The sequence below is a fragment of the Hippocampus guttulatus genome, chromosome 10, assembly GCF_054856545.1.
Source record: "Hippocampus guttulatus isolate MCC_2025c chromosome 10, RoL_Hgut_1.0, whole genome shotgun sequence".
Classification (NCBI taxonomy): Eukaryota; Metazoa; Chordata; class Actinopteri; order Syngnathiformes; family Syngnathidae; genus Hippocampus; species Hippocampus guttulatus.
Genome location: NC_141270.1, coordinates 16,236,050 through 16,250,000, shown reverse-complemented (window position 1 = coordinate 16,250,000; position 13,951 = coordinate 16,236,050). Strand labels below are relative to the sequence as shown.

The following is a 13,951-nucleotide window of genomic DNA, read 5'->3' as shown; positions in this document are numbered from 1 at the left end:
GAAAACGGAATACATTGTTATGCAAATCATGTTCAACCTAAATTTAATTGGCTGCACTACAAAGACAAGATATTTCATGTTCAAACTGAGAAACATGAATTTTTTTAGCAAATAATAATTAACAAAACTTTTTATGGCTGCAACATGTTCCAAAAAGCTGGAACAGGGGTCAAGTTTACCAATGTTTTACATTGCCCCCGGCTAAAATTTTATTTATTTATTTAGTTGTGCAGTAATTAACTCATTCACTCCCAAAGACGTTTTTAAACGTCTTTTCAGACTTGATCCAGAATTGGCTGGTACTGAATGAGTTAATTAATTAATTATAATAATAATTATTATTATATTATTATTTTATTTTTTAAACAACATTCAATAAGCGGTTGGGAATTGAGGACCCTATTTGTAGATGGACTTCTTTCTCATGCTTGCCTGATGGACAGCAGAGATCTAGTCTAGTACCCAGATGCTTTTGCTCCGAAGCCACACTGTTGTGTGTGCAGAATGTGATTTGGCATTGTCTTGCTGAAATAAGCAAGGCTGTCCATGAAAAAGACTTGGATGGCAGCATGTTTCTTCAAAACATGTATGTCAACATTAATGGTGCCTTCACAGATCTTAAATGCTGGCTTTTGAACTTTGTGTCCATAATAGTCCGAATGGTTCTTTTCCTCTTTGGCCCGCAGGACAAGACCTCCACAATTTCCCCCCAAAATTCGAAATGTGCATTTGTCAAAACACAGAACACTTTTGCACTTTGTAAGAGTCCATCGTAGATGAGCTTGTGGTGAGAGAAGCCATTTCCGGGTGTTGTTGATTCATGGCTTTTGCTTTGCGTAGTAGAGTTTTAAGTTGCACTTGCGCCAAACTGTATTCACATTGGTTTTCTAAAATATTCCTGAGCCCATGTGGTGATATCCTCGACACATTGATGTCAGTTTTTGATACATTGCCACCTGAGGGATCGAAGGTCACGGGCAATCGGCCTTGCTGCTTATGTGCAGTTATTTCTTCACATTCCCTGAATCTTTTGATGATGTTATGGACCGTAGATGATGAAATCCTTATATTCCCTGCAATTGTATGTTGAGAAACGCCTTTAAAGTTGTTGTCTTTGGAGTGTATTCAGTTAAGCATAGGTTGAATGTGATTTGCAAGTCATTGTATTCTGTTTTATTTATGTCTCAACTTCATTAGAATTGGGTTTGTACAATGTCTTTATTTATTCACCCTCATGGAGTACGACTGTGTGGCTGTCCAAACATCCATCCATCCATTTTCCGAACTGCTTGATCCTCACTAGGGTCGCGGGGGGTGCTGGAGCCTATCCCAGCCGTCTTCGGGCAGTAGGCGGGGGACACCCTGAATCAGTTGCCAGCCAATCGAACAACCATCCGCGCCCACACTCACACCGAGGGACAATTTAGAGCGCCCAATCAGCCTGCCATACATGTTTTTGGAACGTGGGAGGAAACCGGAGCACCCGGAGAAAACCCACGCAGGCCCGGGGAGAACATGCAAACTCCACACAGGGAGGCCGGAGCTGGAATTGAACCCGGTACCTCTGCACTGTGAAGCCGACGTGCTAACCACTGGACTACCGGGCCGCCCGCTGTCCAAACAGTGACTCATCAAGCGTAACCAACGAGGAACAAGAACGTTTATCACAAAAAGGGGAGTGTTTGAAATGTGTCCAAAAAAATATTAACCTGTAGATCTTACAGCATGCCTGGCCCTGCCTTTGTCTGTCCGTTCGGCACGCCCTGCCTATTGGACATGGGGGCAAAATCCACACATTGCTGCGTTTGTCTAGTTTTTAAAAAAACATTTTTTTACAAGGAGTTCAATACCTGCAGGAGTCTGTTTGTGTCTCTGTATTCGTGCGGCACTGATATGCTAAGTGAAGCGCCCTTTTTGACACAGAGCTGCTTCGCTGCATTTTTGTACCCTCAAATACCGGTTCTTAAAAATATTTTTACAGAGTCATTTTTGGTGGCTAAAAAAATAATTCTGTATTGATACCAGTACGGGCGGTATAATTGAATGGTCTCCTTGTTCAAGGAATGAGCCGTGAATTAGTGCCAAAGTAATGGTCGCTATAGGCCGCAACCATGGTCAACAACTTCCCCATGTCTCTTCCCTCACATCCCAGAAGACTTTTGACATTATTTCCCGGATATGCAGCATTATAATATTACAATATAACATATGACCAGCTTCCCTGTTTTACATCCCTGGAGCTACGACGTGATGTGTAAGGGTCCAGTATGTTAACATGAATCACGTTCATGAAATATATCAGCGTCACCTTCCTAAAATAATAACCTCAATAATCTTGTTCCCAAACCATGAAGAACGTACTCTATGTTGGCAATTTGAGCAGAAGTGGCCAGCATCCGAAGTTTTTGTTCTTGTCAAAACGGGACTTTTGCTATTATTTTAAAAGGGTGACGATATGAAAACCCCACAATATTAAAACTGTGGGCGGCCCGGTGGTCCAGTGGTTAGCGCATCGACCTCACAGTGCAGAGGTACCGAGTTCGATTCCAGCTCCGGCCTTCCTGTGTGGAGTTTGCATGTTCTCCCCGTGCCTGCGTGGGTTTTCTCCGGGCACGCCGGTTTCCTCGCATATTCCAAAAACATGCATGACATGTTGATTGAACACTGAATTGTCTCTAGGTGTGAGTGTGAGCGCAGATGGTTGTTTGTCTCTGTGTGCCCTGCGATTGGCTGGCAACCGGTTCAGGGTGTCCCCCACCTACTGCCTGAAGACAGCTGGGATAGGCTCCAGCACGCCCCACAACCCTTGTGGAGATAAAGCGGTTCAGAAAATGGGTGGACGGATGGATGATACCAGTTCTTGGTAAAATATGAAGATAGAGTTATGAGATTTGACGCTTGCAGAAAGACCTCCTGTAATCACAATTTCTGAGTCCTGAGCAACTCAGCTGCTAAGGTTAGAGTATGCAATTTATAGATTAAAAAAAGCACACCATCACTTCCTATATTTTATGTTATTCTCCAGAAAAAGTCAAGTAGCACTGAAAAAAACGTCTTGCTGTGAGGAATGATCCAGCTATTCAAATGATGGGTCACAGTGGTGATGTGAATTATAATTTATTGCCATATACTGAACACAAAATAGTCAGTTGCCTAATAGATCACACTTTTTCATTCTTGTTTTAATAGTTGTAATTGCGTCTCACATGAGCAAGCCAAATCTGTGTCTTGTTCATTCATTCGTTTTTCAAATAAAACACAATCTTGAAAAAAAAAGGACCGTTTTACCCATCGTTTGAAGAGTACCTCCACTTTGTAATTTAAAGATGTTAGAGTAGTTTTGAAATGTAGTGCAGTCGGATTTTGATAAAGGTGGAACACTGCATAAAATGATGATTGTGGGTCCTTCATCTGTCTCGTCAATAGACTCCGCCTCCCATTGCTGAGACACATTCTCAGTGACTATTACCCACTAAGAGCCGAGATCTTGAAGCAGTGTGAGACACAATCCTATGTCTTAAAACCACAGAGGTGTTTGAGTCTAAAATTAAGTTGTCTTGTATTGATGTAGGAGGTTATGAAAGCCCCGATTATAAAATTACCCATGTGTCTGGAATCAAAACTGCATGTCTGATGTTTCTAACAAACCATTCCATGTCAAAAATTGAAAATGAATTCAACAAGTTCTGATTTATATTTTTTGAAGGCAAATAAGTCAACCTCCATACAAGTGAATGCAAGCGACTCCCACCGATTAAAGATGGCAAGGCTCCCTCCACTGGTTATTTACCGATATCTCTATGGAGAAGATGACAAGACGGGAAGGTCGAAAAACATGCGTAATGCCATAAAACTAAAATTGTCACTGAAAATCATGTGTACGTCTCTCTTTAATCTCTGAAACCACTATTTTGAGCTGAGTAACCATTCAGTGCTTTCCTTGTCGATGCTTAGTGAGCACATATGGAGAGGTAAATGTTAAACGTCCAGAAAATCTAAAATATTGGGTCGATGGTTCTTATATTAGCAGCGGTTAAAGTGGGCAAAAGTAGAGACGTCCAGAAACATTTTGGTACAATGATCTGCTTATAAAGTCAGTTGATTGAAGCTTGCACTGGTTACCGGTGTTACACTGTGGAACAAGCTTACACATTTGCAAGAAAGGCATAACATCTCCTTATGTTTACATAGTCTGAGAGAGAGGGAATGCATGAGAAGAGCATGAAGAGGGAGGGAGAGAGAGTGAGAGATGGGGGGGGACAAGGGGGAGAGAGAGAGAGAGAGAGAGAGAGAGAGAGAGAGAGAGAGAGAGAGAGAGAGAGAGAGAGAGAGAGAGAGAGGTGCCGCCTGGGTGATTCAGGCTGGCCTGCATGCCAGCTCTGTGCTGCTGCTGACTGACGTCATGGAAAAACGCATGACTCTGAACTTGTGCGTTGCGGCCGGGAAAAATAATCCGCAGCAACTCAAGTAAAATCAGCCACGTGAAGTAAATTATCACGGTCTGTGCATACACAAAACTCTTATTGTGCCCTGTGGCCAACCATCAACCTTCTAGTAACACAGCATTTCTTAGAACTGTGTCTTGACTATTTTTGAAAAAAAAAATCCGAAAAGGGCTGAATTTTTCGACAACGGTAAAAGTTGTCTGGTTCACCTACTGTTTGTAACAACAACCAGCAGGCGTTATGTTACTCTGCCTGCACTAATGTGTCAAAGAAAAAAAACAACAACAGTTCGTATTGCTGATGGAAATAATTGACTTTTAAAACTGCAATATACAGTACATTGAAATTGTAAGAGGTCCATAGATGCTTTGGGCTTGATGGCACAAAATGATTGCCTGATGTTTACCTCGTGTATTTCCTGGTAGACACTAGAATTAATTTTTCTATTATCCACAAGTATCAGAACACCCCCAGACCGTCGTGCTGGCACTAAAACTGGTGGCATGTTTTTGTTTTCCTTTTAAATTCTCTATTTTTACACCAGATGAAACATGACGCTCACCTTCTGAAAAGTTCAACTTTTACCTTTTTAGTCCACATGGATGTTTCTCTAAAAGTCTTGGAGATCATCAAGACAAATGTGAGACAAGCACTGGTTTTCGTTTTGGAACTCTCAATGTTGCCATTTTTGTCCAGTGTCATTCTTATGGTTGACTCATGCTAAGAGGGCAGTGAATCAAAACGTTTGTGAATTTCTGGATGAGTTGTTGTTGCTCTCTGGGAATAATTTTGTTTGACTGAGCACTCCTAGGAAGGAGCTCCCCCTGCTCCCTCTTTTCTCACTTTGTGGAAAATGGCTCTGACTGTGATTTGCTGGAATTCCAAAGAATGACTTGTGATTCTTGTGTGAAGTGATTTCTCTATTCAACAAGTATGCTGACATTTTGGCCTAATGTGCCCAGTTCATTAAAACTCACGTCTCCAAAAACTGTGGTTCATGACAGCTGACTTTTGATTAACAAGTTTGGGAAAGTGTCGACTTCTCAGGCCATATACAATGAGGTGGTGGGACGGATCCCTGGGCCTTGATTTTGGCTCGTTTTCATGATATATTTTCCCCCCCTTAATAAATAGAATAATCATTTGGAAACTGGGCGGCCCGGTGGTCAGTGGTTAGCGCGTCGACCTCACAGTGCAGAGATCGTGGGTTTGATCCCGGCTCTGGGCTTCCTGTGTGGAGTTTGCGTGTTCTCCCCGTGCCTGCGTGGGTTTTCTCCGGGTACTGCGGTTTTCTCCCACATTCCAAAAACATGCACGGCAGGCTGATTGAACACTCAAAATTGTCAATAGGTGTGAGTGTGAGTGTGAGCGTGGATGGTTGTTCGTGGCTGGCAAATGGTTCAGGGTGTCCCCCGCCTACTGCCCAATGACAGCTGGGATACGCTCCAATAACCCACCGTGACCCTTGTGAGGATAAAGTGGTTCAGAAAATGGATGGATGGATTTGGAAACTGCATTTTGTATTTACTGTACTTGCATTGTATTGGCTTGACGATCTGAAACATTGAACTGTGTGTTGTGTGCGCGTGTTATTTTCACAAATTATTCACCGGTCTAAAGTGTTCAAAAAGGTTCTCTGTGATGATGCAATGTTAATGGTTGAACAAACATGCTGGTTTTTTTCCCTCGGGTCTTCTCAAAAGTTAAAAAAAAAAGAGACAAAGGGTGCAAATACTTTTTCATGGCATGGCATGGCATGTGTAGGTAGTTCCGTTTTACACCGCTGAAAATTATAAACACAGTTCTAAACATCGTTAAATTAACACCTCTCTGACAGCGTCAATCACAAGTGAGCAGATTTGCCTTTGTAAAGGTACATTCTTTAATACAGCTCTTGGACGGGATCTCATTATTTTAAAGGTTGTAAATATGTTGTTTCTGGTCGACGTGTATTTTAAGCGTGACAAGCAGATGTTGTCAAACTGTGCTTTAACACCAAAGAGAGAGAATGCAATTACAGTTAGGTCTCACACTGAAACACAGCTGCTTAAAAGCAGCTGGATGCACGTCACATTCAATCAACGTGACTGACCTGGAGGCCAATAAGGGAAGGCTTGCTCATTGTGTATGTGCCCTTCGCGGTTCCTATGCAACGTCCTGGAAAATAAACAAGACCCGCTTTTAAACTCTGTTTTATCGACTTGCAACCGTTGCAAAAGTCACGGTGCCACCCTGTTTCAACCTCTGCTCCTCCTTCCCATATTGATAAACTTGCAGACTTGTTGTATATGCCAACGCAGATGAACTGTGAGGGAATTCCTCAGAAGAATGGAACTCAATTCATTCTAAGACACACTTGGATGGCAGATCTGCAATGGCTGCCTTAATGCCTTCAACCTATTTCACTATTGAGGATGCAATCATGAAATGGCGATTCAAATCGAATGGATCTTTAATCCGATGCCAGCTCCAATATCTTGTGTGAACTATTGTACAATAATTATGTGTTCATCTAGGGCAGGGGTCGGCAACCCAAAATGTTGAAAGAGCCACGTTGGACCAAAAAAACGAAAAACAAATGTGTTTGGTGCCGCAACAAATTAAAAGCCTCAGAAGGCAACACACGCTGTATGTATCTATACAGTGAAACTCCTCTACTATGAAATCATGTTTGCAGCAAGAAATTTTTCACAACAGGGGGTTTATCACTGAAGCAAATTTGATCTCAGATGTAAGCACCCGTGGCTGTTTTTAGCATGATAACAAGTAAAGCATTCGAGGAAACGTTCGTTTATTTGAATGCCCGTTGAGCCACGGGACGCTTCGTAGTCCTCGATGGCCATAGTTAGATCTTGAAGGCTAAAAACCTTACGCTAACTGGAACGCTAATGAGACAGAAGTGCTCCAGTTAGCGTAAGGTTTTTAGCCTTCAAGATCTAACTATGGCCATCGAGGACTACGAAGCGTCCCGTGGGTGTTTTTAAGCATGATAACAAGTAAAGCATTCGAGGAAACGTTCGTTTATTTGAATGTCCGTCGAGCTATAAGCAATTTACTCCGAGCAGCTAATCGGATGCTACGGTTCTAGCTTCAGTATCTACACACATAGACAGTGAGGTCCCTCTTGGCCAATCGGAGGCCAGGATGATGCTCGGTAAGCCAATGGCAGAGCAGCTATGAGTATGTTGAGTCCAGGAAACTCGCAGCTGTGACAGAAATAAACATCGTTCACTATGTAAACCAGTGTGGTGGTTGCTGTTGCCTTTTTTCGAACGAAGCAGTAGACGTCGCTGTTGGATAAGACTTCGTTGTAGTGAATGTCTTCGCGAGGCTGGAGCAGAGAAAATGATTTCGTATAACGCAACAGGGGGTTTTTCGTCGTATGGGGGGCAGGAGAATGGGAATGGTGAATGGTGTTAACTTTCGTAGCTGAAGTGTACCGTTTTAAAATGCTTCTCTGGGTCCTTCAGATTGCCATTTTTTGCCAGTTCCCTCGTGAATGGGACACGAAACGCCGTTTCTTCTTACAACAGCCACCTGCCTGGTATCCCGCTCTGCTAATAGAAACGTGTGTCGCAGGCTGTGACGCAAATTTTCATTGACAGAAATGTTGAAATGTAATATTTATTCGACATATTTTTACAGCGTTGGAAAATGTTAAGAATGTTTGTCCTCCTACAGAAACCATATTCAAACAAAAATATATTTTCATTCCCCCATTTTTTTCCATTTTCAAACATTTTAAAAAGCTCCAGGGAGCCACTAGGTGGCGCTAAAGAGCCGCATGCAGCTCTGGAGCCGTGTGTTGCCGACCCCCGATCTAGGGAATATGACATGCTCAACTATCAAGTCAATGCAACAGTGGGCACACGGTCCATGTCAGCCAACGTCAACTTAGTCTATTTTTATAACCATCCTATAAATTAGGACAAATTCATAATATATGAGTTCTATTCAAATGAATTACTCACTAAACATAACATGTGAGATATTTGAATCATAACAAATGTAAGGTAAGTCGTTTCAGGCTGACCATGTCTATTGAAAATATTGGCGAAAAACAAATTGACTTGGTGCTTGTGTGTAAAGGCCTTGGGTAAATGGAGATCCGGCACTGTTGTGGTAGGGTAAATATTGATTTGCATTGTACCACACTCTTGAATAGTCATACAACCAAAATTTGCATTTGGAACTTGTCTGCACCATCACAGGCCAGTGATTGTGAAGGGTCCCCACATCCAGACTTGTAATGTCCAAATTGCTGAGATGTGTGTTGGAGGTCACGCTATTGTGCTTTGATGTGGTCTTGTTTTAAATAGTGTTTATGTATGGCAACTCTGTTAGTTATAATGTGGATGGACACAGTTGTTTTTGGTTGTAGAAAAAACAAAAACAAACAATACCGTAATTTCTGGACTATAAGCCAGTACTTTTGTCACACACTTTCAACCCTCTGCTTATTTAATGATGCGGCCTGTTTAAAGATTTTTCCAATGGCCGCCATGGTGCGCTTGAGCAGAAAAGGTAACAGTGAGACACTATCATGTGTCACAGTGAAAATAACCGGCCACGAGAGGGCACACTTCACCTGTGTTTTGAGCTGGACTGCAATCCAAAAGCTGTGTGGCTGGGTCTATGATAGACTTGATCAACCACAAAGTAATTTTTATGAAGGCTTTATTCCCGACTGAACATTGAAAATCAAACAAAAGACTGAGATATGTCAAATGAGACTAACACATAGAACAGTATACAAAAATATACAACAGTCGTGGCTTGTGAGCACTTTCGGGCATTTTGTATGTGCCCGAAACATGTGGAAAACAATGAATCCCCCCGCTTCACGGCTGTTCACACGACCCACCATGCGACACCGTTCAAGCTCCCAAACAACAATATTTAATTCTTAATATCAGCCCGGTTACAATGCCGATTGCAGATACATCAGGTCTCAATATGCACAGCTCAGCGTTTGTCTCCCTTCACTTCGTGGTCCAAGTCTCAGGAGATTTCCCACGAGATTATCCAAGGCTCTTTTTAAAGTGACAATGCTCCATTTATTAAACGAGGCAGCATTCACTACAACAGTCATAGTGTTGTTCACCTGGTTACATATGCCAAAAGAAAACGGCAAGTGAGGATTTTTCCATTTTAAAACAAAGCATTACTGGACAGGGAACAGTGCCTTTAAAAAAAAAACAAAAATCAGCAGTGTGAGTGCTGTTTTACTGCCATCCTACTGCCGTGTTATTTGGAAAGAAAAGTTAAGGTTAAGTTATTAAACGTTGAAACCTCTTTCTGTGTACCGTCTTTCTTTGCAAATATCTCGTGACAATATGGGCACCTGCGGCTTATAGACAGGTGCGGCTTGTGTGTGTACAAAATGGTTTTTCATTTTAAAATGTAGTGGGTGCGGTTTATAATCAGGTGCGCTCTATAGTCCGGAAATTATAGTACCCAATTACAGAAACAAAATAGTTGTTCTACCGTTTCTACCCATCTCTGTAAATCCAAATATCTGTAGACAGTTTTTGTCGAAACACAGTTTAAAAACGATTGTGCCTCACTATATTGGAAGGTGTCAGCTATTCTTTTTTTTTTTTGTTCGTTGTTGTTTTGCGGCAATTGGCTCTTGTTTTTTTCCATGTTGTAAATCTCTTCAGCACAGAAAATCAATCGGAACTGCATGGTCTGTCAAGGAAGTCCATGTTTAATGGACACTTAAAACTCAAAAGTCATCATTAAGTGGTCTTATCGCGTTGTCGTAGGCTAGCAAAATGGCATTAATTAACTGTGTTGTCTTTGAAATGGGCAGATAAATTAGTGTTTGAATAAGGCCTGTTTGTCAAGCCAGGGCTAAATTTACATCCTGGAAAGACAAACGGAGTGCAGCCCAATGAAGCAGTACCCGCACATGTCACATTCTGTCCTGCTAATAATTTCAAGCTTATTGAGAATGTGCCCTTTCCCACTTAGAGCTGATAGCTCCACTAATCTTTCCAAGTTTGAGCTGCATTTGACTTTCTCATTCTGGGGTCATTGAGATAAGTGACAAACCATAGGTTGATGGAAAATCCATAGTGTTATTGCCATACTTTACTTTTATTTGATTGTGCCTGTAGTGAGCATAATGTATGGCTGTGGTGGGTTGCTTGTGAAGTATCAGGGCTGGGTTAGGGTCCGCAGAGCATTTATAGCTTAGCTGTCTCCCCCACCCACAACACTCAGTGACACTGACATATAGCCTTGCCTGCCATCCATAGGCCGACCTTGTGAGTGCCCGAGTGCTGTAAATCACTCTGTGGTATTGATTTTCCATTAGAGGTCGGGCTCTCTCACACACTTCAAACAGCATAATCACAAACACCTCCAAACACTCAAGTGCCTCATAGCTTGCAGATTTTACTGCACACGGTAGAGTAATTTTTCTGAATGCATATTGAAATTCATTCAGGAAATTATGACAGGTTTCGATTTCTGCTTTACATTCCTGCCATATTGTTGCAACAGTAGCAAAGCCGGTGTTGGTTCAGAGCGTCATATGTCCGAACAAATATTGACATGGAAGCATCCGTCACACCCTGATGTACGTGCATTCAGCACCAGAGGCACATCCCTAAGTAACGACTAAGTGAAAGCTCCATGTTGTGCTTGTGCAACAAACTCACTAAGTACCTTCTGCTGTCATTAGCGAGCCACTTTGCCTTGCGTACATATTCTCAACTCAACTCAACTACATTTCGGAGAGCACTTTAAGACAACTGCCGCAGGATAAAAAAGTGCTGTTCATGGAGCAAAATAATTCAAACAACATCCATCCATCTTCTGATCCACTTTATCCTCACAAGGGTCGCGGGGCATGCTGGGGCCTATCCCAGCTGTCTTCGGGCAGTTGCCAGCCAATCGCAGGGCACACAGAGACGAACAACCATCCACGCTCACACTCACACTCACACCTAGGGACAATTTAGAGTGTTCAATCAGCCTGTCATGCATGTTTTTGGAATGTGGGAGGAAACCGGAGTACCCGGAAAAATCCCACGCAGGCCCGGGGAGAACTGCAAACTTCACACAGGGAGGCCGGAGCTGGAATCGAACCCAGTACCTCTGCACTGTGAGGTCGATGCGCTAACAACCGGACCGCCCCGAGTCATACAACAGCAAACGACAAAACAATAAATTAATACCACTGACTGTACAAAGCACAAAAACAGAAAAACTAAAATCAAGTCTAATGCTGAGTCACCAAAGAACAAAAATGAGCTTTAAGATGAATTTTTAGGTTGGGCAGCGAGGGGGCTTTCCTGAATAAGTGGGGGTGAATTCCAAAGTCAGCACCGGTAACCAAACGGGTTCGAAAACAAATAATAAAATATTAAAAACAACTCTAAAACGTCCAGGGAGCCAGTGAAGGGATACCAGAGTAGGGAGTTACGTGCACTCTCTTACGAGTACCAGTCAAGAGGAGAGCAGCAGAATTTTGGACCAGCTGGACACGCTTGATGGAGGAAATTGGCTTACTCCAAAATAAAGTGCACTACAGTAATACAGCCAAAATGTGACAAAGCATGAATTACTGTTTCAAAGAACTGTTGGAGAAAGATGAGGCTTTACTTTAGCCAGCTGCCCAAGATGAAAAAAAGCTGGATTGAACAACAGCACCAATTTTCCAGGGCCAATTTAAAATCATTATCCAGTTTAAGACCCATGTTCGATTCTGTTGGCTTTCGATCAGGATCTGGGGGACCAAGTCAGCAGGATGGGATGTACAAGGGCCACTGGGACCAAATACCGTCACTTGCTGCGGACCCGGAAGTCCATCATCAACAGTCGGTCATTATTTCGGCTTCAAAGAAAAGAACGTTTTCTTTTCTTTGAAGCCGAAATAATGACCGACTGTTGATGATGGACTTCCGGGTCCGCAGCTGGTGAATGAACGAAGTTGACTTTCATACCCACCACTGTTAAAAATACATGTCATAAAAAGTTATTTCCTTTGCGAAGGAGGTTATTCTTGTCATTTACACATTTTGTTTAGTAAGTAACAAACTAATATGACTCAATCAGTTTTCCTAAAAAGTTCATCAAAGGAAAACCTTTTTTTTTTTTTTAACGTTGCACTTTATTTAATTCTCAGAATTTCTCAATAGTGCATGGACAGTTGACTGTGAACAGTGGGTAGTTTTACTATAAATTATGACCATTTTAATTTTTACACAAGAATTTGCACAAAAAAAATCACGTAAACTGTGTTTATATATATATATATATATATATATATATATATATATATATATATATATATATATATATATATATATATATATATATATAAAATACACAGCCACGGAATATACAGTTAGAAATTCAGGCTTGTCCAGGAGGAGGAGGGGGTGACATATTCAATATGATCCACATTTGATTGTTCTGCGTTTGCAGTGGTTTGGCCTTTCCTGCGTCACATCTACTTTCAGATGATATGTTTGTCCGGTTTTGACTTTAATCCTTGTCTCTCTTCCCTTACAGACAGTTCAGTCACATAAGCCTCATTTCTTAGCTGTGCACTGTCAAGAAGTGGGTGGAAAGAATTATGCGGCTTCCATGTCACACGTGGACAGTTTTGTCAAGTAAGTATCCTAAGTGTTCACAATGAGCTTTGCTCTCATGTGCTCTCATGGTTTCCCCCCTTTTCCTTTTCCACCACTTTTAATGTTCTTGCAACCGCTACAAAAATATTGTTTGTTTTGATGAAGAGTATGGCAACTTGTATTACATGAGAGCATGACTTTTTTTATTTGAAAATCACCAAATCTTACTTTTCACACTCCGCCGAATGTTGTCACTGCTTATGTTCAGTCAGTGCTTGCCCGCCCGCCGTATAATACGAGCGCACAACTCCCTCCACTGGTTGAATTGCAGTTTTGTGTGAGTTTGTGTTATCGTGTTTTCACCAGAGAGCTGTTGTCCAGTGATGCCATGAAGGAGTACAGCAGAGCTCGTGTCTACCTCGATGAAGACTACAAGTCCCAGGAACATTTCACAGTAAGTCTCCGTTTTATGAAGCAAGGCACACCACGAAAGAGCTGGAATTGTGCCGTTTTAATACAAAGTACATCCATAAATACCTGCCCACATTTCATGTGAATTCAGGGTTAAGAACATCTAAAATGTTTTATTTGTGTGTGTATGATTGATTGAGCATTCCTATTGTGGTTTGCATTTTGTGGAAACAATATCAGATCAATTTTAACACTTTAAGGTAGTGATTCTCAAAATGTGGTGCCTGTCCACTGTTCGTAAGTCAAAGGGTCAATGAATTAAATTAAATGTTGCTGTATGTTGAATTTTTTTCAATGCAGTTGAACTGCTCGTGATGTAGTTCGGTTTTATTTAACCCTCAAGTACAAAACCTTTGCACTGAATCTTTTAGGACTGTTTGTTTCCCAAAAAATATTTGGATGCATTTTTTGGGGACTTTTTTATGCAACAGATTTTAATTAATGAAT

The 13,951-nt window shown here is 41.7% G+C and overlaps 1 protein-coding gene across 3 annotated transcripts in view; it reads left to right on the top strand.

The window, feature by feature from the left end:
• The window catches only part of inpp5a (inositol polyphosphate-5-phosphatase A), a 148,713-nt gene that overhangs the window by 30,383 nt on the left and 104,379 nt on the right, over positions 1–13,951 (top strand). For all 3 annotated transcript variants that reach the window (XM_086122327.1, XM_086122325.1, XM_086122326.1), the window contains 2 exons: positions 12,972–13,072; positions 13,400–13,487. In XM_086122327.1, the coding sequence (XP_085978453.1) occupies positions 12,972–13,072; positions 13,400–13,487 (189 nt within the window). The remainder of the gene's footprint in view (positions 1–12,971; positions 13,073–13,399; positions 13,488–13,951) is intronic.